General features: G+C 39.7%; 1 protein-coding gene across 1 annotated transcript in view; it reads right to left on the bottom strand.

The window, feature by feature from the left end:
* LOC115266773 (ATP-binding cassette sub-family C member 10) overlaps positions 1-25,283 on the bottom strand; it is a 59,529-nt gene extending 34,246 nt beyond the window's left edge. Inside the window, exons 1-3 of the mRNA XM_029873343.2 lie at positions 25,107-25,283; positions 24,011-25,029; positions 23,148-23,947 (exon numbers count right to left, since the gene is read on the bottom strand). Coding sequence (XP_029729203.2) covers positions 23,148-23,947; positions 24,011-24,995 — 1,785 coding nt within the window. The 5' untranslated portion in view covers positions 24,996-25,029; positions 25,107-25,283. The remainder of the gene's footprint in view (positions 1-23,147; positions 23,948-24,010; positions 25,030-25,106) is intronic.
* Between the last annotated feature and the right edge of the window lie 334 nt (positions 25,284-25,617).

Raw genomic sequence — 25,617 nt, 5'->3', positions numbered from 1 at the left:
ATCGGCGTGACCCAAATTAGACCTTATTTCAACATAGGCAAAGCAAAGAAGTTGTCATTACGCTCTAGAGTTTGTAGTCTAAGCTTTAACATGACCATTGATGACATAAACTATTACGTTAGAATGTGTGGTAACGATCCTGGAGTGTCAAGTACAATAACACACGCGCTGCGAAGTGGAATGAACTGTACGTTCGTATGGCCTGAGATAGACTGATCGCATGCGCCACAAAGCACACCGACGAACATTCATCGGGTGCGCACGAGGTATACGAAGGGAAACGAATATTAATTGATACTCTACCACATCCCCTTTTTCCTATAAAAAAAGATGTTTTCCGTCATTTGAGTTTTACTTTTTAGAATTTAGTGATAGTCAAATAATTATCACTCATTTTATTGTTTCGCTTGGGAATCAGCTAAAATAAAACATTTAATACATACTCATCTAAACTATTTTGAATTCTTCACTATTTACATAATTTGAAAGACCTGTTAAAGTTTTAAACCCACTTTATTATATAGGTTATTATGCCCGCTATTGACTACTTGAATACCGATAACATCAACGCATTTTATTCATGGAGGAGCATAAACACACAGCTCTATCCCTTCTTTTTTCATTGAATTATTAGAAATCAAGTTCACCGAAACTAAATTAACAGTTTATAATTTAACACTGACCAATTCATTCGCATCTTTCATGCAAAGCTGAACAGAATCAAACTATTATTGGTTTGCTACACTATGTTGATTTATATAACATAAACTCTTATTCAAAGCGAACAAGTTTTAGAACTCTGAATAATTTTATTTTTATAGTACTGATGAAATTTATTACCGAGGGTTTGGGTACATTCATAGTTATGATACGGATCGCATACTTAGGTGACATCTGAAAGAAACACTTGGCATTTGAAATGTTGGCATTATATTTCCAGCTAGACAAATATTGGTGATTTTGAATTGAATTTAAATGATGCCACGTTTTCTCTTACCTATTTATGATTAACTAGTGTTACAATAAGGCGTTTAAATACCAATTGTTTTGAACATATATATTTTGCACCTAATATAGCATGCCATGCAAACATCATAGTCTCGTAAAATGTTATCTAAAAAAAAAAAGACTATACTTGATGAGAGGTTTGATAATGATTTTCGACATCATAAATACTTTTTACGCCCTTCATCGGTTAGTTAATACTTTGCAATTGTTTACGCACACCATCCACTCTTGAGCAGATTCTTGCCCATTTTTTTCCAGAACAGTTCGCGATTAATCTCAGAATGTTGTTATTGTTGTTTGTTTATTAACCCTTATGTGGCCGACAGGGTACCCGGGGTACACAGCGCCCATTTGAAAAGCACGGTGTAGAAAAAAGCAAAAAGTTTGTCGGACACATAACGGTTAACAGGGATTTTAACCTTTTATGGGTCATTCATCCCGTATTTTGAGAATATTTACGATGAAGATTGCGTCTTTATTTTATCATTTATTCTATTTTTTACTGTTTGTTTGACAACCCATAGTTGCAATTGCAACAATGAAGCACCCCTTGTTGATGATGGATTTTTGTTTTGTTTGCACAATTTAAAATATTGTGCACTATTCATTCAAATGTTTAAACAAACTTAATCAATATGGGTCCATGCTGTTGAAGTTACATCATGATGAGAACAATAAGCTTATTTTCAAAACTGACAGTTTCAAACCAACCATGTCATAACGAGGAAGAATATTACCTGCACTTTGCTACGCTAATATTTTTCATCTTACACATTCCATCATTTCTTGATAAGTTAATTGACAGCGTCAATGAATAACATACTTAGCATCCCTTGCATGAATAACGCCTTCTGATCCACGAATTGGACTATCACAGCCGTTCTGTACTACTTGACATCCTGGCACTGGAATTTATTTTTGTCAGTTCTATCGAGAATATTGATGTTCCACTCAGTGATGCTCTGCTACATACTGATCAACCACTGCACTCCGAGTAAAATTGCACGACACAGGAAGTTTTTTTTCCATGGAGTCAGGGTTGCCACTACATTTTTGAACTTATCTGGCAAGTCCGTAATAAAAAATCTGGCAAAATTTGGCTACACGTTGCTAAGAAAATCCTTAACTTTGATCAAATTTGTACTGAATTTATGATTTGAATAATAAAGCAGTTTTCAATAATATTTGTTTTATTAGATTGGAATGCCTTCAAAACAATTTCATAATTATCTTAAATTTTAGAATTGTGTTCAAGGTGCAAAATGTTTGCAGTTATTGAGAAAGAACAGAGCTAACTGGACTATTTCTGCATTGAATATTCAAAGCAAAAATACATTGCTGTTTCCCTTGCCGTTTCCCCTCTTCGTCGACTCAGTCATTTTAGTCAATAACGAAGTCGAACAAGAATTATTCACGAGTATAGCTACAATTTCCACCAAACCAACTAAACAGTATACAAGCTGTGTAACTCATATTTCTTCAAATGTATCAAAAACACAAATGTAATTTTGTACTTAGATAACATAATTACAAATATTCTCTAAATCTTATTCAGCTGAAAAACGAGAACCGACAATAATTATCGATGATTATTTGAATGTGCAAGAAAATTAAGCAATTTTCGGCAAACAGATTAAGATAAAAGACGCCGAATTTTGAGTTGGCTCAAAATTGTTGGATCGATAAGATAATTTTTCAATACCAAGGAGGAGTTGAATTATTTCAACGAACCTTGTTGGTTTAATTGAAAACTTATTACCTAATTTGACACAAAATAACAGCAACAAAAAAAGCAATGTGATTCATAACACAAACATCAAAATACTTTCGTTTACAAAAACAATTCTCAACTAAATTTGACATAAAGCATCAGGTTATATTGAATTCTTCTCCTATTTTCACTTATTAAATTACTATGTCAGAGGTCTCCACACTAAACGTCGGTTTTCAAACTCTCGGAACTTTACTCCTATCGGCCATGTCGTAGATTTCATGGCAATGCATTTCAAATTAGAATCTAGCGTTATTTTGAATGACACATAATCTAGCTCATCATTTGCTAAACCTCTCGGTATGAGTTTTCTGACCTTAACTTTGCTTGTATCATCAATTTCTAGACTACTTCTTACGAGCCTTTGAACATCATCTTCCGTGGTACGGCACTCTATGTTCGTTAGAAAAAGGGAGAATGTATTGTCAGTACCAGTTGTATCGGGAATACTAGCAACACCACCAAGAGAATTATTTACATTCAATTCATCACATACACAATGCTTCATTCCATCTAATAAATCATCACGAGATACTGATGCATTAGGAGTTGATTGAATTCGCTGGTGGATCGTATCATATTGCAGCTGCGGTTTGATACTATGCGATGCAAGTGTAGCGAGCCTTCCGAAAATTTCCGACACAGCTGTTTTTAGTTCGGCAATATCTGTTTCCACTGTTGATTGAGCACATGAGACATCGTTACCGACGGGCTCGTCGTTGCAGGTATCTCGCGTTGAACAATAATTCGCCAAACAGCTATCACACATCCAGAGGATGTTTTTCGAAAACAGAGCAGCAACGGTTGTATCGGTCAATCCCACACAGGCAGCGTGATATCGTTGAGCACACTTCCCTTCGCATATTGTATATCGCTCCTTCTTACGATCGATAGTGTGAGAGCATTCGTTGCAGTAAATCTCACTCATCGCTGTGACCCACGAGCTATTGACAAATGGCCGTAAAATCTGCTACTGCTACGTTCTTCTTTTGGCCGATAGTATCACTTTTTGGCGTTGCAACTGCACAATTTCGACAACACTAGTCGAAATAATGTATTATTCTTCGTTAACTAAGTCACCAGCAATATTGCGAATCAACTAACAGTAGTAATATCGATACAAACAGCGGAGCTTAACAAGCGACAGTCGACGCAATATAACGACACACACAACAGGAGTTGCGTTGATAAATAATCTGGCTTGAAATAAAAAAATCTGGCAAAATCAATGGTTTCTCTTTTTGTCTTTTTGCCACCTGAAAATCTGGCAGCGCCAGATAAATCTGGCATAATGGCAACCCTGCATGGAGTATAAGCTAGGTTTTTTTTTAATTCCGAAGGGGACGCATTACTTAGCTAGTAGAACAGGAGTATAATGCATGTTTTCTTAACGAGAGAGCCTGCTAAAATAGTCGTATCTCAATGGATGAAAAATCACATCTATTACTAATATGTATTTTCGTTTATCAATTCCAGTTCTGGATACAGATGTTGTTCGGTTCCGAACGATGTTTTTTTTGTATTGTTTTTATTTGTGTTTCCCAAAATCATACTTGTATATTGTTGTCCATTTTACCCCCTTATCCCCATTACGTTTTGCCCCATTGTCCCCTTACATTGTTAACCTAAATTATAAGCTAAGAAACTCCAATACCTTTCGCACGATATCAATAAGAAAAATAATTGACCCAAACTGACCTTCTAGAATGTTCCATCCAATATTTTTGTAAACGTTCGATTGATGGGCGGAGCCTAACTTCTATAAAATGTACGCACACAACGACAACCATTGCATTATATAAAGAAGCCACTTTGCGTGCAGAGATCAGTTTCATTGTAACCGCCTAATACGTAACATCGCGAATAAACGCTGTTCCAGTAGAAAAACCCGGATTTTCATTCTCACCGAAGAGCATCCCGATTCCTTTCGGCTGCCATCCGCTGCTGCTGTTGATACCGCTGCCGCTGAATTACAGTCCACCCGTCCCGTTGCTCACCCGAGCGATACCCGGCAAGGCAACAAGCGTTGTTCCTTCGCTCCGATCCACAGCTAGACCCCACCCGCGGTAATCTTCTGTGGACACCGGTGCGACTGCACACGGACACGTTGTTGCAAGCCTGCGTCGATCCCTCCGCTGCTGGAGCACCAACAAGAGAACCCAACAGTGTCCCATCGTTCCGATCCGCAAATAGACCCTACCCGAGGCAATCTATTGCGGACACCGGTTCGACCCTGCACACGGATTACTGGTTGATCTCTGGCCTGTTGGTTGTTAGCCAGTAGCAGGATTGACGGCCCGTAAGGATACCCGATCCGACGCCTTTCCCACATTGTGCACCGCACAGATGTGTTAAGATCAATGTTCCACGCTCTTCACAAAATATACTACTTTCTCCTTCTCCCTTTTGTACTATTTACTCAGACAAACTTTCATAGTTGGAAGTGTACAACAGCGATACGCTGGCAATGCTGTATTCCTATTAACCTTCTTCGTGCATTAGCTGGCGCTCACCACCTGGACATGGTGCACGCTGATCGTGTCTGTCTGGGTCATACAGCCCATAAAAATACAGCCAAAACCGTCTTCTAAGTTCCCTTCATGAATGATCAGCAATTATAACAATTCGTGATTAACGATCTCATTAGGAAAATAGTGTACTTTTTGGTAGAGCAACCATATCTTAGTCATGAGTGATAACGCAGTGATTTATGTATGAAAATCAGTATATCGGTCAAAAATATGTTTTATCCGTACTTTGATACTTTCATTCGAAGATCTTGGGTTTCACAATCTATGAACAAGTGTATTTTTTACCCCTTGGAGTGTTTTTCTTGCCACTACTTTTGCAAATTCACTGCCACCGAACATTTTTTTTTTATGCACAGTTTTAGTGCCGGAGTTAATAAATAAAGTAGAGTAGTGTTGTAAAAAGCAGTAACAAACAGAATTCATTCATGATGTATGATTTAACAATGATCGCATTATTCCTATAACATGCTCCAACAATTTCACGGTATCCACATACATACGTTCTACTTCTATGTGAGGAATTAATCAACTCTTTTACTTTGCTGGGTTATCATACTGAAATACGTAGCTTCTCATCATCCATTTTTTTATTACAAAACCTATTTAATACTATAGAGCAAACACAAAACTTTTCTCCTTTCTATAATCCAAGGTAATCCGTTTAGGAATCATTCACCGTTCAAAAAAAAGTTAATCCTGCTCCAATCAACATAATCGCCCGTTTATCCAATATATCATTTTTTCATCATTTAGAAGCAATCGCTCAGGAGATTGAAATTATCGTTAGTTGAATTTGCTGTACTTCAAAAAAGATGTTTCAAGAGAACACATCCTTGCATCATTTAAGAGCGAACATTGTTGTGTCATTCGAGAGCAATAATTTACGGAATTTATGAGACACATTCTCACTAGTGTGTTGCATTCTCTTAGCATTTAAGTACGATAACTCAGGAGACACACCTTCTCGCATCATTTAAGAGCGAACGTCCTCGCATCATCCAAGAGCGACCATTCTTGAGTTACATTTTCGCAACATTTAAGAGCGATAACTCATGAGACTACATTCTCGCATCATCCAAGAGCGACAGTTAATGAGTTACATTCTCGCAGCATTTAGGAGCGATATCTCATAAGACCACCTTCTCGCATCATTTAAGAGAACATCCTCGCATCATCCAAGAGCGGCAGTTTATGAGCTACATTCTCGCAACATTTAAGAGCGATAGCTCATGAGACTACATTCTCGCATCATCCAAGAGCGACAACTCATGAGTTACATTGTCGCAACTTTCAAGAGGGATTGCATGTGAGTCAACCTTCTCGGATCATTTAACAGCGAACATCCTCGCATCATTTAAGAGTGATCATTCTCGCAACACTTCACTTTTTTTTTCATTCTGAGTTTCGTATCGTTTCATCGATTACTCGTACGATTTTGTTTCAATGTCTAAAAGCAGAATCTGTATTTTGAAAGGTCCTCTGTGATATACACATCTGCTCAATTAAAAGTGCGGCTTTTGATTTATGTTTATTCCATATCACTGCATCTTTCGCACTTTCTTCTTCTTTCAGACTCTACATTACACATGGGATCGGGTCTGCATCTATTCAAATTAACATTCATTGAACACTTCCTTAAATCTTATCCATGCCGACCATAGTGGTGTCTGCCTTTAGTAGTGTTGCTTTAGTACATATATGTTGCAAAACACATACACCGTCTGAATTGCTGGAGGAATATGGTAAAAAAACATCAACTGTTCCCCGCAAAACCAAACTAGCACATTTTCAACCAGTGTATTTGCGTTAGTATTCGTGTGACTGCGCGAATAGAGCTTAATTCCATGGATAAATAGGTGTATCTAACACAATGATGCACTGTGTCTAGGAAGTCGAGAAGTCCCAACTAAAACGGGAACCGATCGTGCCGTTTCCGGATTGGCGACCCAAAGCCCTACCCACTAGGCTATCTGGAAACTCCATTATTCATACTTTTTATTTGTTAAAATCATGGCTGACCAAAAATTATATCAATATAGCAAATTAACAAAAGACAAATTTGTTTCAGTGTATTATAGAGTACATTTTTTTTTCTTTGGTCTTTGGTTAAACAATCGTTCATATATGACAACTGATAGATTGTGATAGTCGTAAATTAATGTACAAGTCAATGGAACATGTGATAACTGCTCTGGCTTCAACACAATGCTTTCAGAAAGACTTACCTTTATTTTATAGCATATGATACCTTCGCGATTTACTGGAATGTTTAAATCAAATGTTTAAACACACTGCAATCTCATTTCTTTTGCGGTAACAGTCATCACCTGCAGAAGCAGTAACAAGTGATCGAAGTCGACACGCCTGTGCACATCATTCACGCACCTAGCATCAAACATTTTTCCTTTCCTCCCTCACAATTGAACTTCGGTTGTGGAAATAATTTCGCACTCCCTCAAAGCTACAACAATAAAATCGAACGATATGATTCCCCCGCGCCTATTCACAAGCGTGACCTTGGAAGCTGCTTTCACCTCCAGCAGCAACAGAAACATGACAAAAGAAGCGGAGGAAAAACTATTGCGCTGCAAAACTCATTTCTTCCACATTAATTCGGCACTGATTTGCATCGGCTGTCGGCCGTATTCAATCTTTTCGACACCACGGTTCTTCAAAAACTTCTTTCAAATAATAATTTCATCACTTAATCACTTCAGCGCATCACATCGTTCAATTTTCCACCCGTCCCCCACGCTCTGCATAGATTCACACATATTTTTTTTTCTGCCGATACTTATTCTTTTTTTTTTTTGCCTTTCGAATTGATTTATCTACCACACTATACACAAGGACATATCACAGGATTCTACATCCTCGTCGCCATCTTGTGGTAACGATCCTGGAGTGTCAAGTACAATAACACACGCGCTGCGAAGTGGAATGAACTGTACGTTCGTATGGCCTGAGATAGACTGATCGCATGCGCCACAAAGCACACCGACGAACATTCATCGGGTGCGCACGAGGTATACGAAGGGAAACGAATATTAATTGATACTCTACCACAGAATGAATACCTTTTTTTTATTTCTTTTCGGGTCCATCACTACCACCAGTGATTAGACCTATTGTGACACTTTTTTACTTATTCGTTTATTTGGAAGGCTCGGGCGCCACATGGACATATTTAACAGAGCGGAAATGATTTATACATTTTTTTTACGTTGTTTACATTTTTCAAATTTTTAACTGCCTTAATGCTATATAAGTTTGGGGAGCCGAAGTACTCGCGGCTGTTTCGAGGTTAGGGATAACAAATATCTATAATTGGAAAGGAATATAGAAACATTACCGGTATCCTTAATGAAATGCATGTATCATTACTCCATTGCAAATAAAGGGCAATAAAATATTGATTTTGCTACAGTTCTTTTGTTTGATTGTTTCAGAACCTTCAGAAGCAACTAAACTTGATAAAAGATAATAAAGTCACACTATTTACACTAAGGAATCCCCGAATGATTTCAGGGAGGAATCTCAGATAGAATCTTAGAAGGAGCCTGAAAGAAACTCCTGAAGGAATCTATGAAGAAAATTCTGAACTAGTCTCTGCAGGAACTGCTGTTTGAAACCTTGAAGAAACTTCTGCAGGAATTCCTGGCGGTTCAAGAATCTCTTTTAGAGATCCCTGCAGAAAATTCTGAACAAATCCCTGATTGAAGTTTTCGAGGAATTTCAGAAGGAAATCAAGGCAGATTCCCCAAGTTATTTCAAGCAGTCATTCCAAGGGAATTACAGCAGAAATTTCCAAAGTAATTCCAGGAGGAATCTTCGACGGAATTCCAGCGGAAATTTCTACAAAAATTCGAGAAGGAATCCCCAACGGATTTCTAGAAAGAATCAATGAAAATTAGCGAGAAGGAATTTCAGGAGAAATTCCTGAGATAATACTAAGAGGAATTTCCGAAAGAATTCCGTGAGGAATCCCGTAAGGTATTCCAGCACGAAACTCTGAAGGGATTCTAGGAAGAATCCCCGGAGGATTTCTAAGAGGAATTCCCGGAGGAAGTTCGTTAGGTATCCCCGCGAGGGATCTAGGTGGGTGAGGAATCTCCGAACCCCACACACTAGAAAATATGTTAAGAAACGATAAAAGACTGAAGTACTGAAAGGGAATTCCTAAGGAATTTTAGGAAGAATCCTCGAAGGAAGAACCTCTAAAGAGAAACCCCTGAAGGAATTCTAAGAGGAATCTCTGAAATTACTCTAGGAGGAATCTCCGAAGGAATTCCAAGAGAAATCCCCGATAAAATTTCAGGAGAACTTCTCGAAGGAATTCTAGGAAGAATCATCGAAGGAATTCCAGGAAACCTTGCAAGAATTCTAGGAGAACTCCCAAAGGAATTCCGGGAGGATTCTCCGAAGAATTTTGAAGAGAAATCACCAAAGGAGTTCCCTGAGGAAATCCCGAAGGAATTCCAGAAGCAATCCCCGACAAAATATCAGGAGGAATCCCCGAATGAATTTTAGGAGGAACCCTCGAAAGATGTCTAGAAACAATCCCCGAAGAAATTACAGGACAACTCCTTGCAGGAATCCGATAGGGCAACTCCGAAGGAATTTTGGGAGAAATCTTTGAAGGAATTAAAGGCGGATTCTTCAAAATGGAACCCCGGAGGAATTCTAAGAAGAATTCCCACAGGAAGTCCAGGAGGAATCTCCAAAGAAATTCAAGAAGGAATCCTCGAAGGAACTCTAGGAAGAACCGTTGAATACCAGGAAAAATTTCCGAAGGAATTCTGGAAAAAATCACCGAAAAAATTCAAGAAGGAAATCCAGAAAAAAAATCCAGAAGAAATCCTGGAGTAATTCCATGAGGAATTTTTGAACGAATTTCATGAAGAATTTCCGAAGGAAATCTAAGATGAATCACGAAAGGAATTCCAGCAGGAAACCTCTAAGGAATTCTGGGAGAAATCAACGATGGAATATCAAGAGGAATCCCCGAAAAATTCCAGGAGGATTTGATGAAGGAAGTCCAGGAGGAATCCCCAAAGAAATTCCAGATTTTTTTTAAAGGAAATCGAACAGAAATCCTCAAAGTATTTCTCGAAGGAATCATCAAAAACTATCCAGATGGAATCTTCGTAGGAACCCTCATAGGAATTCCATGAAAAACCTCTGAGGAGTTCCCGCAGGAATTCCAAGGGGAAAACCCGAAAGAATTCCAGGAAGAATCTCCGAAGAAATTCGAAGATAAATTCCCATAGAAATTTCAGAAGGAATCCCCGGCGGAATATCAGAAGGAATCCACGAAGATAGTTCCGGAGGAGTTCCCAAAAGAATTCCAGGAGAAATCCTCGAAGGAACTCTAGGAGGAATCCCAAAAGGATTTTAAGGAGGAATTTTCGAAGGAATTCCAGGAGGAATCCCCGAGGGAAGCCCAGGAGCCTCCTGAAGGAAGTTCAGCAGGAATACCCATAGGAATCCCTGGAAGAAATCCTGAAGGAATTCCAGGAGAAATCTCCGAAGAAATAACAGGAGAAATCTCTGCAGGAATCCCAAGAGGAACGCCTGCAGGAAATCTGGGAGGAATTTCCGAAGCATATCCAAGTGGAATACTCAAAGGATTTTCAGGAGGAATCCCCATAGGAAGTCCAGAAAATTTTCCGAAAGAATTCCAGGAGGAATCCCCGAAGGGATTCCAGGAGAAATCAATGAAGCAATTGCAGAAGAAAACCCCAAAGGAATTTCAGAAGGACTCCTGAAGGAATTCCATGAGGAATCCCTGAACCAATCCAGGAGGAATCTCCGAAGGAATTCTAAAAAAAATCAAAGAAATTCCAGGAGGAAACCCCGAAGAAGTTTCAGGAGGAATCTATGAAGGATATCCAGGAGGAATACCCGAAGGAATTCCAGGAGACATTCCAGAATGAATTCTAGGAGGAATCCCCGAAAGAAGTCCAAGAGCAATCCCTACATGATGTGCAGGAGAAATCCCTGGAGGAATTCCATGAAGAATCCAGATGGAATCTCCGAAGGAATTCTAAGAGGAATCACCAAAGAAATTCGACGGAATTCTAAGAATTTCAGGAGAAATCCTCGAACAAAGTCTAGGAGGAAATCCCAAAAGAAAATCTGGGAAGAATCCAAGAGGAATCCCCGAAATAATTCCAGGAAAAGGCCAGGTGGAATCCTCGAAGGAAGTCCAGGGGAACCATTGAAGGAAGTCTAGGAGGAATCCCCGAAAAAAATGCAATAGATATCCTTGCAGGGATTCCAGGGTAGGAATACCCAAAGGATTTTCAGGCGGAAATCTCGAAGGATTTTCAACGGATCTTTCCGGATAGGGGAAAGGATTTACAGGAGGTATTCTCTAAAGAATTCCTTTAATAGTTCCAGAAGGTAATCCTTGAGGAATTCTTGTGGAAACTCCATAGAATATCCCTCAAGAATATCCTGGAGATATGCTAAGGGAATTATTGAAGGAACTCCTACAAGATTCCCTGAAGCAACTTCTGTAGGAATTCCTGAACAATCTTCTGGAAATCTCTGATGTAACTACTGGAGACATCCGTGAGTCTCCTGGAAAAATCTCAATTTCAACCTACAATCTGAAAGAACCCCAGGAGCGATCCTTGAAAGAATTCCTAAGGGAACTTCTCGAGCAATCCCCTAAGGATATCCTGAAGGAATCTTGGAAGGAACTCTTATATGGGAATCCTTGAATAAACTTCTAGGGTATTCCCTGAATTCCCCTGGAGGTATCCTTGGATCTTCGTATAAGATTTTCTGAAGGAAATTCTGTAGGAATCCCGGAAGAAATTTAGGAGGAATCTCTGAAGAAACGTCTGCAAGAAGCCCTGAAACTTGTGGAAGAATCTAGGAATTCCATCCTGGAAAGAACTCCTGTTGAAATTTCTAAAGGTACTTCAGAAGGAATCTTTGCAAGACTAATTTCTAAAGAACTCCAGCAGGAATTTCTGAAGAAACTTCTCATGGGATACTTGATGGATCTCCAGGTGGCATTTATGAAACCTCCTAAAAGGATCTTTAAAGGGACTTATGGAAGGATACATGAACGATATCCCGTTGAAATAGCTTAGGGAACTTCTGACGTAAAATCTAATAAACACCTGAAGGCATCCCTGAATCCTCCTGGAGCTATTAGGGAGATCCCTGAGAGATCAACGAAGTAACTTGTAGAGCAATCCTTGGAAGAACTCCTGAAAAAATCTCTGAAAAAAATCTTCAGGCATCCCGTGGTAATTCCAAGAGGAATATTCGAAGAAATTTTAGGAGGGAACTTGAACAAATTCCAGGAATTTCTCAAAGATTTCCTGGAAGAATCTCTGAGAAAACTCCTGGACTATTTCCCAAAGAAACTCCTATAGAAATTCCTGAAGGAACTTCTGGAAGAATCCATGAAGGAGCTCTCAGACTAATCTCCGAAGGACCTCCTATGAGAATCCCTGAAGGATTCTTCTGGATGCATCTCTGATGTATCTCTAGGAGGCGCCCTTGAATTCTCTGAATGAATTTCTGAAGTCACTCCTGTCGAGATCTTCCTGAGGGATCTTCTGAAAAAAAAAATATCCTGGAGGCATTCCTGAAGAATTTTCTGGAAGAATCTTAGGAAGATCTCCTGGAGGCATCACTGAATCCTTCTGGAAGAAGAAACATCTGGAGAGATGTGAATGTGTGTTCTAAGAGTCGAGAAATCAGTTATTGTAATCAAACTCTGTAAACTTAATTTTGTTCGTGCAGTGATCACCGGCGCGAAAAATTAAAATCGGCGGCGTGAGAAACAGCGGCGTATGGCGCGCCGCCGATACCTCGGTCGGCGTCGGCATGGGACAAAAAGTGTCGGCGGCGGCGGCGTGGCGCGGCGGCGCACAGGTCTAGGTGCAGAATGAAGATTTTTACAGCACGAGTTGTCACTTATCCAACGAGGCTTGCCGAGTTGGATAAGTACGCGACGAGTGCTGTAAAAATCGATTTCTGTACCGAGATGCGTACAACATTTTTTGCAATTTCATAAATTACCACTTGAGGATAGTTTTTAACAAAACTTTTACATCAAACTGCACACTGATGTCCATAGCCATGTCTAAGAAAGTCTGATCATAGCAGGTTATACTGTGCAGTTGTCACATTTTTTTAATCCTGCGTCCAGAAAGCATCAAGAAGTTGATCAAAACTGAAAACAGTGCTGTAATGATTCATTACGCAACGCAAATCAGTGCTGTAATGAACCATTACAGCACTGCTTATTTAGTGTGGGAAAGTAGGCCTTTTCCTGTCAGATTTGCGTGAGGTAAAACAGCCTATTACGATGAGAAATTGCAAAAAATATTATACCTACCATTGTAATACATTGACTTGTTTACGTTTGACCAAAACCCTTTTGTATACGCCGTGAATAAAACACGTTTCGTAAAGAGTAAACCGATTTCCGTATTTCCTACGCGTTCGAAAGTTCCCTGCGGTCGGAATCTCTGCTTTGGTCATTCCCTGTACCGACATGATTCTCAACCGACAACAAAATCTGTTAAGGTAACTGAAATATGCTTGAAATTACAATGCATTGTAGTAAATTCAACTAAAAGCGTAGTTGTCTCAACAACAAAACATTGTTAATTTTTCCTGGACACGCATTTTACAACACAGTGTAGTTAAAAATACAATGCTCATTTGTTAAATTAAGATTATTTTTAGTAATGTTAACTGCACTGCTAGTTAAGTTGACAATGTTTTAGTAGAATTAACTGGAAATTGTTGTCGGTTGAGAATCATAGGTACGGTTAGTAATTTTACTATGGAATCGGTAGTTTCCACAACAAAATTTATTTCAGTGTAGGTACTCATTACGAAACACGTGGAAACGGAACAGTTTCAGTGGACGGTGTTCTTAAAACTACATTATCGAATCATAAACGAGCACATTTGAATTCATTAACTAGCCGGAGCCCGTGACGTAAGTGGTCGCACGTTTGATTCATAAGCACATAAGCAGATGGTTGGGTTCGATCCCAGCCCCGGCACTTTCCTCAGTTGCTTTTTCCCCCTGAGAGCAGCTGACACTGACCCTCTTCTGAGCCCATGACTCGAATACTTGGACATCGGCGAATCGACCCTCAATTGGAGTGGAAAAAGAAACAACCAGCTAGCAGCCACACATCAACATCCTCGTGCTCATCATTCTACCACATACAAACAGACGTAGCACTTGAAATAAATTACGATCAAAATCATAGTCACGAATGCATTATCGTCCAATGCTAAAACACTGTATGTCACAAACATGGTCCTAGGTGACGGTAGTGTGTAAATGTCAAACCAGGAGCAAACGATGCGAGCGCCGCCGGTGCCTAATTTGCGTACTACGATTATTTGAATCGATCGTTAAAATCGTGGACGATGGGGGGTGAGTAGAGTGAGACGCCTGTTTGTGATTCTATCATGATAGGGTAGATAGTGAAAGTAGCGCTAAAAGCAAACCAGTTCAATATAGTAGAATAATAGAATACATTTAGGCGCTGTACAAAAGTGGAAGTGCAGCTTCCAATTGGAATCGCTCACGTAATGCCCTATATAGTGGTGAACAAAAGAGCTGTAAATTAGGTTAAGTGATTAAGAATTTAAAATAATTCATTAGCTCACGTTTTGAAATTCAAAATGTTCACTTTTGATTCTAATGAAATCTTAAGAAACCTAATGTTAATTAATGAATTCATCTGAGCTTGCTAATGATTTCTCATAATGTAGTTTTAAAATTTCTTGTTATACCGCATCTTTATGAAATTCATCAGCCATATAGTGGAGCTAGGAATAACATTAGATTCTGAGAGGAATAATGCTATGCACGTGTGACTTGGCCCAAGAACGATTACTTTATATGCAAAAACTGAACCATTTTGAATTCAGAATCAATTTATTTGTTGTTAATCGTTCAGTTTTATTGAAATGAAACTTTCGCTCGAGAGCCAAACCTTCCGTAAATTGACAAAGATGGTTTACAGGTACTATTCGACACGGTCTGCTGCATGCTTGTACCAAGTATTTTGCCGTGGCGTATAACTATAGTTATGGATGAAACGTTGTTGATGATAGCTATCAATAAGAACAGGGCTGAGCTTTTTGTCATGAAGCTGGCTGTGCAGCAGCTTGACTTCATTATTGCCTTTGCGCACACTGAAATAAATCTAAGAGCCTATTTTATCAGACACTACACATACATTGTACCCCTAGTCTGACACGTTCACTTCAAATGAATCGTTATGGGCCACTGCACGAATTTATACTGGCCTGCTTACTCTCACACGAAATTTGACATTTGAGAGGTGTCGGCACCGCTCAAACGTCAAATTTCGTGTGAGAGTAAGCAGGCCAGCATAAATTCGTGCAGTGGACCATACGTATCATATCATAAACAGTTCCGATTGAAAAGCCTTCTAATAAAACTCAATGACAACTGCGCATATCGGAATTATATGCACATAACACGATCGATACATTAGCTGTGCATATAACTTTGGCTGATGAAGTGGAATACGTTTTGCAGAATTTCGCAATTCCAGTAAGTGAGCTTCGTAGTCGTGCGGCTAGCGGCATCGGTCATTTGGGCGTTGTAAGTTCGATTCCCGCTCCAGCCCAAGGAAACTTTTTTTCAAAATGTAAAGGATTTTATTGGACATGCACATACATTGGCGCACCCAGCCCACATGATAAAAGCAAAATGCAAGACATATAACAATATGATGGCGATCTGAGAGTCATACCACATGCGTCGCATATAACTCTCACTTCCCATTTTCCACCTAAGATTAGATTCATATGATATACCAATAGTGCAGTAATATAGGACTGACATATAACTGTGATCGGGATAGTTGGCTCAGTGTAGTCAGAACGAAGGAAAAAGTTGTATCCTTTCTCCAGCATGCGAAACTGTTATATCTTTTATAAAAGGCATCGAACTGTCATTTATTTTGGTAAACAAAAACATCTGATCCAACCAGTATTCCAGTTTCGGAAAAGAATACAGGAACGAAGATTGGCATCTGAGACATGCGCAAAACTAGCTGCTGGAAATCCACTTACTCGTTGTGTCATAAATTCATTGAAATCATTGAAATAACACATGCACGTTTTACATATCGATCTCCCTTCATATTGAAGGCTAAAAAAACGTATTTTTAGCTGGAGTTTACAAAGTTTCATCACAATTTATATCCTACGTGCTGCCAGTCTAGATCTATGAGGTTTTTGTTTTACTCCACATCATTGAAAAATGGTATACATGCTGAAAAATGATATGGCAATAATGTTATAATGCGTTTGACATTTCGATGTCCTGTATACTAGTAATCCTACATTATAGAGATGTGCGGAGGCGGCCATTGTAAGCCAATCGTGCAGACTGAACTGTCAAAGTGTGAGCCAAATGAACATGTTTATTGTTTGTAGGAAGGCGTCGTTTGAACGGTATTGCAATCGAAACTTATAAATAAATTATAATTATTTATTTTTATTACCGAGAAATTGACGGCATATGTAAATTTAGTAAAAAGATAATATTTTATTAATTCTACTTTCTAGAGCTTATGTTCGAGACGAAACTTTTGTCGTTGCTCATCTTAAAAAACTTCCATTGCTGCTGCTTTCTTCACCTCTGCCGCTATTATGTGCGCAACACTTTGCAATGCATTTCAGATTTCTTCGATTGCGCTGCTATTTTTCCAAAATTTTTGGAGAAAAAAGTTTGACCACGTAAATAAAACAAGCTGAATCACAGCAAAGTCACGCACAAAGTTTGAACATCTAGCTTTGTGGCAAGTGTTGGCAGCGATTGTAAACAAAACAAACAGCGTTGCCGATTCAACATTTGTAACTTCCGCTCATCTCTATGTAGAGGATTTCTACTGTATACCAGCGTACGATGTAGGAAAAGGCATCCCGACTAGAAAATTCTAACAAAAATATAACATAATGAAAACAAATCGTGATATTTATAACTCATTGTGATATAATTATGTTCGACATCCTTGGCGTTATTCAAATATTATAACTCAATTATATCACATAATGTTATAAATGCTGTATGATAACTCATTGTAATATACTTTAGTTTTGTTTGTTCGACATTTGGAAAATAATGCTACAATATTGTATCACATTTTGATAGAAACTAGTAAGCCTAAAGCTAAAATTTATATCACATTTTGTTATAATTGAGATCTGATTATAACAAAATAGGTTATTATCTTGATAAGACCAGTGTAGTTTTTGTTTTAATTTTAGTTATTTTAACATCATCCTGCATCTATTTTATAACATAATAATATATCGAAAAATATTTATTATACCATCATAACAGAATATGATATAATCTTGATATATTTTTCTAGTCGGGATCAACTTTTTGAGCCAGAGTTCCACTTATGTTATGTGCTTTGCGCTCTCGAAGTCGAACATCGGCAAGGACCTAGGTTACCAGACGTACTCTTTTAAGAGTACATGTACTCTTTTTCAGACAAAAAATAGGCGTACTATTCTTTTTTGTAAAATAGCCCCAATTGTACTCTTTTTTACATGCATATAATTTTCTGATAATATAATAATAAATCATAAGTCCTTCGGTGAGATGCAATTTATAGTGCTTAAGCACCCCTCGTTTCACAACTTGTTTCAAATATAATGTGTGTTTCAAATATGATTAAAAACTTTATTTTGTCGTCTTTATTTAATAAACGGATGAGAGAATAAATAAAGAGGCGTTTGTTTTTCAGATCGGGCCTTTTGAAAAGTTTAGTCAGCAATCAGCTCTCTAAAAAGCAGGATGATTTTTCAATTTAAAAAAGTGAGTTTAGAAACGGCTAAAATATAAACGACTCATAAAAAATTGGTCATTTTCCATAACAAAATCGGAAATTGCCAATAAATAAGTAGGAGTGGGAGCAATAATAAACTACATAATTTCCATAAACAAATCAAAAAGTACATAAATAAATCAAAATTTCCCATAAATAATTGATTTTTGAGCAATAAGAAATGTCGGAATTTCCACGAATAATTCAATAATTGCAATAAATAACTACATTTTTTCCACCAAAAAAAGTTTAAATTTCCCATAAATAAATCCGATTTTTCCATAATAAATATAAAAATTCCCAATTGAAAAACATAAAAAAAAACAATTGAAAATTTAGCAATAAATACAAAACAACGAGCAATGAATTTCTATGCAATTCTAGCTAAAAATACCGGCTAAGCTATGCGGCGAAGCCGCATAGAGGGATAAGGAACTGAGGCGGCAGAAGGCCGCCGAAGTTTCCGAAATCCGATGCGCCGTAACTGCGTCGATCAGTGAATCCAAATTCATCCGTCGCGCAACAATAATGACAATGTCGCAACCTGTATTTGTTGCGACAATCCACCCAATGCGACATAGGATTGTCCCAACTTGAACAGAATAGGACAAAGATCGTACACCACGAGTTTAGTGATTTTTGAGCCTTGCATTGCGATTTTCGAGAAGAAACTTCGAGTAGGTAAACACAGCAACGCTGTTGAATACTAACCATCGAACAGTTTCGATTTTGGGTCAAAAATAATCGATTATTCACGAGTTGAAAAGTGCGCAACAAATTCAGCTTCTGTTTTGTCCCCAACAAAAAAGTTCGGGATTATGTCATTATCTGCTACCTGTTGGGATAAAGAGTAATCGCCGCGCCTCCTTTGTTGCTTGTTTTGTGTTTCTTTTGTCCGACAATTCTCTTCACTGGCGTCGATTCGATTCTAGGCAATCCACAGATCCAAGAATTTGCCCGGTAGAATGCGAACAGAGATGTTATCCCTTTTTTAAGTCCGACGAGCGTTAGCGAGTTCGGACAGCAAGCAATTGTCTGTTAAATTGCACACATAGTTTCGTTCTTTCTATCATAGTTCTATGATGTAGTGTGTTCGATTTTTTTTGTTGGAAAAAATGTGGTTTTTTATTGCAATTGTTGATTTATTTGTGGAATTTCTGACATTTTTTATTGCTCGAAAATCAATTATTTATAGGAAATTTTGATTTATTTATGCACTTTTTGATTTGTTTATGGATTTTTTATAGTTTATTATTGCTTCCATCCCTATTTATTTATTGGCATTTTTTTAATTATTTATGGAAATTTTATAATTTACTAGCTGTCCCGGCAAACTCTGTCTTGCCAATCTTGTGATGGTTTGACAGCTTTTGAGCTTTTTCAAGCACCGCACTCTAGATTGGTTTCATAGCGATCGTGTTGATTTTCTTCCCAGCTCACAAAAAATCTGTACTTTATCAATTTTCTTACTTTTTTAGTTTATTTTTGCAACTTTTTTTACTTATAAACACAGCCACCATGAACACGAATCAAACCATGCAAGAGTCATTCTGATCGGTTTAGCCGTTCTTAAGTTTTGTTGCCTCAAAGGGACTTGAAACTCATTTTTATATATAGATTTAGATATGGGGCGTTTAATTGGCTGCCGTTTAGAAACCGCTGTAACTGATTATTAGCCCGCAATATCATAAATAGACAAAATTTGTATTAAAATGATTCTTAACAAATCGATTTATTAAGAGTAGTATTTTCTTCCCCAAGAAATTGCCTACCTTTAGGTGTCATTGTTTGAAGATTTCCTAATATGTATCAAAGAACTTCAAAAGTACACGGCTTCTGAAATTTACTTTAATTTTTTTTAAAGTAATTCTTGTGATTGCCAAAAATGCAACTTTTAATTGCATTACCAATAAGCGCTTGAGAAAAAAAAATACCTTGGATTACCGTACTCTTTTGTACGCTATTATCAGAATTCTTAAATGTACTCTTTTCATGTGTGCCAAATATGGTATCCCTTTACCTTGAAGGACCGCAAGCAGGCCTGGTTGTGAACCCTTAAGTCAACGATGACGGCCAAGCAGGACCATGATAAACTCATGGCGAAAGAAGCATGTTTGTTTACAAAAAAAAACAGAAGGCCTTTTTGAACTGTGATGCTAGAGATTTTTCTAATTAGAAATAAATCTGAAAATTAAAATTTCCTAGAAATTTACAAAAAAGTATTACACGGGCCTGGTGGTCTAGTGACTACCGTTTCGGATTTGTATGCAGTAGGTTCTGGGTTCAATTCCTTTCCTCCTGCTTTGTATCTTTCTATATAATTTCTCTCTTTCTCTTCTATACATATGCACATTTTAGGCACTTCTGAAGCTATACGCTTGTATTTCTCTGTACCATTATCGCTTCTGAACCGCTTGATCTTCTTACTAGTCTGTGTTTCGACATATACTTTGAAATCCTTGAACGTTTTTCTGCTGCTGTCATCGATAAATGTTAAGAAATATTTGCTGCCACCGATAGAACTTGTCTCCATTGGACCGCACAAATCAGAATGTATTAGCTCCAACACTTCCGTTTACCTTGGTCCCTTGGGTTTGAATAGTAGCTGATAAATTTGTACTTTGGGTTTTCTAAAGAATGGGTAGAGTAAAAGCACAACATGATCCGTTCGATCTCACACACTTTCTGATCATATTTATTTCTCCTGATTCTCATTACAGTTCTAACTTCTCTCAATCTATCTCTTTTCGTGCAACCATCTCTCTTCAATTTACCTCTTGTCTTCGAAACCGGTATTCTCCTATTTACCGAAATCTTAATACCGAACTTGCATACAACAGTAGCCTCTGGTGCTTGCCTTCGATGCACGGCACACATGGTATAGTCCTCGTCATTACAAAATCAGCGCCCGTTGTCATGGTCCGCAACAACGCCATGCTTCTATGTTTCTGGAATCTTATAGCAAACATCTCTCGGGATTGAACATTGTAGATTTCACATGCATCGCTCGTAAAGATAACTCGATGGCCCTTCGTTTCTTACAAATTTGACTTATGGACAGTAGATTTATCGAAAGCTCTGGAACACAGACAGCATTAGACCACGGGGGTGAATCTTCGTCACGAAAAGCACTGCTCGGTTGATAGCTCAACACTAGCGAACCTGGTGGTGGAAATCAAGCTTTTTCCTACAGCGAGTATAGGGAGAAGGCGTAGCACGCTTTGATGTTTTTTTTTTATTTTCCCATGGAAATGCGTTCCAATCTAGTTCTCTAAGTGAAAATTTCACAACTTCCACCTCGAAACTTCAAATTTGTTCGAAGATGCACATCTGTTCTGTGATTAGACCTTCAACGTATGCGTCTAGCTTCACATCTCCAACGGCAACTACTGGGACTTCGGCATTGTTTGCAGCATTTACAGTTCGCGACGTCTTCCTACGATTCCCTAAAACAGGCAGGATACGGCACAGGTGAGTTGTCGCTCCAAAATCGAATACCACTCGCTCGCTGTTGGTTGATGACGTTGTAACACTGAATGCCGCATTCTTCGAGAACTTCTGCCGGGAAAAATTCTGTCGATTCTTTTCTGATCCGCCAGCCGTTTGCTGGCATTCTGACGCGAAATGTCCGAGCCGCTTACACTTGAATCCCTGCACGTTCGATTTGTCCTTCTTCTGCTTCGATGATTTCATCTGATGACTGATAAACGTCCCATCGGAACTAGATGTCTTCGGATCACTTGTAACCTTGACGTCTTGAAGTATTTTCGACTTCACTGCATCCGCCGTAATCTTCGTACCACAAGCCCCCAAGCCCATTATCATGGGCTCGTAGTTCCCTGGAAGGCCCATAAGTAGCAGACTCATGCGGCGGTTCATTCCGCTGTCCTGGAATGCATTCTTGAGGTACATCCAGGCTTCCTGTGCTGTTTTAGCTTCTTGAATCAAGCTATAGTCGATTGGATCAATACTAAGACATATTGTGGCAAGGGCTCACAACGAAACTTTTTGATTGACGGCTGCACCTTCGGCTACATCCACGGCACTCCAGTTTCCTTCTCTTATCAGCACCATTTTCATAGCGAACGACCACGAACAATTCTCTCTTCCGCGAAGCCTTTCTCCAATCGGCAAAGATACATACGCTGCTCGAATTGATCCTTGGTCCGTTATTCGCCGGAACTCCTCTGGAACCTCTCCACCTTCACGACTGATGATTGGTAAAACTTCCGAGTTCACGGGAAAAAAATCGCTTGTGTTGACTTTTCCGAGTAACGGTTGTTAAGGCTGGGCCAATAACCTCTCAGCACAGTGAAATGAACGTGTACTCAGTTACGGGTTTGAACAACTAATGGCTAATTAATAACCAACATAATGAAAGGCTCACTTCGTGCCAACACATTTCTTATATGCTTTGTATAGCAACTACCAAACAAACTATGGGGCACAGATAACAGAACAAAATTTAACTAAAAACCTGTGTAAAAACGGTGAAAACTAAATATGTTGCTCACTGCTTTCAGCTATACAACGAATTGCTGCAGTCATTTCTATCTGTCAGGGATAATTTGAGTTTGTTATTTGCTCCCAAGTGCTACGCATGCGATCGTTGCGCCATCTCTAAATGGTTGCCAGTTAGGTTTCCTTATTGAAATGACGGTTGAAAGGGTTTACACACATTTCGTATACCAGCATGAGCGTCTGTTATTTGTGGGGGGAGTTAGAATGTATGTGCTTTGTTATGAGCTAGGATGTTATGAGGTGTACAGTACATCTACAGGTAAATTTCCAAATAATTCTACAATGAGGAAATTTCCGAAAACCCATATCAAAGCAGAAGCTCATGCTTTCAGGATTTGATATCAATATTGACGCACTGGTTCAAAAGATATAACGAAAAAGTGTGCAAAAATGCTGTCCACATCCATCAAGGGTTAAACATATATAATTATCTGAACTACTCACATCGATCAGCTCCTGTACTCTCTTCAGCGACACCCACGCCTCGGCGAGCCCGTTCAGCACCCAGGGAAATGCGTTCAACGGCCCAATCAGCATGTTCAGCAACGCCACGCTGGTGTAGGTCGTTGCCGCCGTAAGAGTGCTCCCCAGCAGGACCGAAGTCCCGAAAGTCAGCACGCACATCAGCACCGGAGTGGTGGCCCAGAAGTAGACACACAACGCGTCCAGGTACTTCCGCCGGGACAGATAGCCAACCTCTTCGCGCCGAACCTGTTCGATCTTCCCGATGAAAACGTCCTCCCAGGCGTTCATCTTGATGTGCTTCGCGCCGGAGATGGTTTCCGTCGTGATGGCTATACGGCCGTCCTTGGCCGTCATCAGACCTTGCGAGAGTTGACCGATTTTCATCGCTATTTTCCGGTTGATCGGGATCAGGATTACGGCGAAGGTCACTCCAGCGAGGAACGCCAGCCCAAGTTGGGTGTACAGAAGGTACAACGTAGTGAACAACTGGAACGGAATGCTCCAAAACGAGTGGAAGCTGATGCAGGAGTTCACGATCCGATCCGTGTCCGTTGACATGAGATTCAGTATTTCCGGTCGGGCACTTTGGAGGCCCTTGGCCACGAGCGACTTCCGATATATGGCAGTCACCAGACTCATACGCATTTTGGTGCTCACCAGGGTCATTCGCCAGTTGAAGTGCACACCAGCGAAGCAACTGACCAGAGTTGTTAGGAGCAGTCCCAGTGCGTAGTAGTAGGGGCGGAAATCGATGGCATTGCAATTGTCACAATCTTTCACTGCGGAAAAAAAACATGTTACAGTAGATTGGTAATAATATCGTTGTTATATTCGCTACTCACCCATTTGTGACTCGGTTCCATTTCCGTTGAAGTTTTCGCTACGAAGAAGCCCACCGAGCAGTACCGGTCCGGCAAATCCGGACAGATCGGCCAACAACCGCAGTAACCCAATCAGGTAGAATTCCCACCCGAAGCTTCGGTGCAGTGCCTTGAAAAGGGACCCAACGGCATCGAGCTGATGCTGGAGCTTCTCCACTACTTGGTTCATGTTGAGGCAGTCCGGCAGATCGAAAAGGTCATCGTTCTTACGCAGCTTCCCGGCCACTCCTTTGGCAATAAGCGGTCGCACCCAGTAGAAAACAATTTTGGAGAAGAAATTGGCATCGTCTTGGATCGGACCCAAAGCCGATTCGTCAATGTCCTCCAGGAACCGGGTGTAGGTGTGCGACAGAAGCGCTTGCCGTTCTTCGTCCGCCGTTCTCTGTGGTCTTATATAATGGGCATTCCCCGGCGCAATCAGCGTCGATCCGTAGCTTATGAAGATTACCAAATCGGCCACATACCACAGCCAGTAATCCGAATTGATATTGGTGTGGACCCAGATCCCGGTCAGTGCCAGCAGCGACGTCCACAGCACAATGATCGCCAGTGGTCCCCGATGGCTCAACGAACCGCACTTCAGCGAACTGGTCAGGAACCCGACGTGAACCGTCCAGGCCACAAACTGCACGCACGACAGCAGCACATCGATCGGATAGATCTTCCCGTGCACCCGCAGCACATAGAATATCTTCAAAACCGGAATCAGTCCCAGCGCGATGGAAGCGGCAATACGCACCCGGATCGATCGTCGCTGAACCCCGTTGCGGAACACCAACCGGAAGTGCGATCCGTAGTAGTACGAGGACAGTACCGCGAACAGCACCAGCATCGGCAGCTGCAGGCAGATCTCCTGGAAGCACGGCGCCAAATCGTTGTAGTCCTTGACCCAGGGGCGCAACCCGGACGGGCACACGTCCGTCCAGGAGAATTCCCACGACGACATTCCGCTGGCTGAAAGGTAACTATGCAGGTCGTTTCTAAAACAAAAAAGAATTTCCGTAGGGATTTGATAGTTTTGCCACTATCGTAGCACTTGTAATCCGATTATTCTTACCTTGTTTTCAAGTTGGCCAATAAAACAATCCGATTTTCTAAGATAATCTGCTCCAAATTTGTTGATTCATCATTTATCACTGTATGTTTACGTCGCTTATCAGTAACCTGGGGATTTTTTTTGTCTTCGCTTGGTCTGCTTCTCTCTTTCTCCTTCTTGTTACACTAGTGCCAAATTTGAGATTGCCGGAAATCGGTTACCGGCGTTTTACTGGTGCCTTTTGTTTGTTTGTCTGGTTTTGTATACTTTTCCAAGCAAGGTCATTAACTAATAGTGTTTTTTAACTAAAATACTTAATTTTGGCAAGATACTTTTTTATGACGAAATTTTTCACTTCAGAACACACGAAAGAAAACAAACGAACCAACGCGACCCGCGACAAAACGAACGCGCACAGTCCGACCCGGATGACGAGGGAATCTACTGTGAGAACTGTCAAAATCTCAATTCCACGAATCAACATTTGGAAAGAGCCCATAAATATTTGTAAATCATCACTTCGACTTCGCCT

Source organism: Aedes albopictus, chromosome 2, assembly GCF_035046485.1.
Source record: "Aedes albopictus strain Foshan chromosome 2, AalbF5, whole genome shotgun sequence".
NCBI classification, from domain to species: Eukaryota; Metazoa; Arthropoda; class Insecta; order Diptera; family Culicidae; genus Aedes; species Aedes albopictus.
Note: the sequence above shows the minus strand (reverse complement) of the source record. Positions and strands in the feature narration are given on the sequence as shown.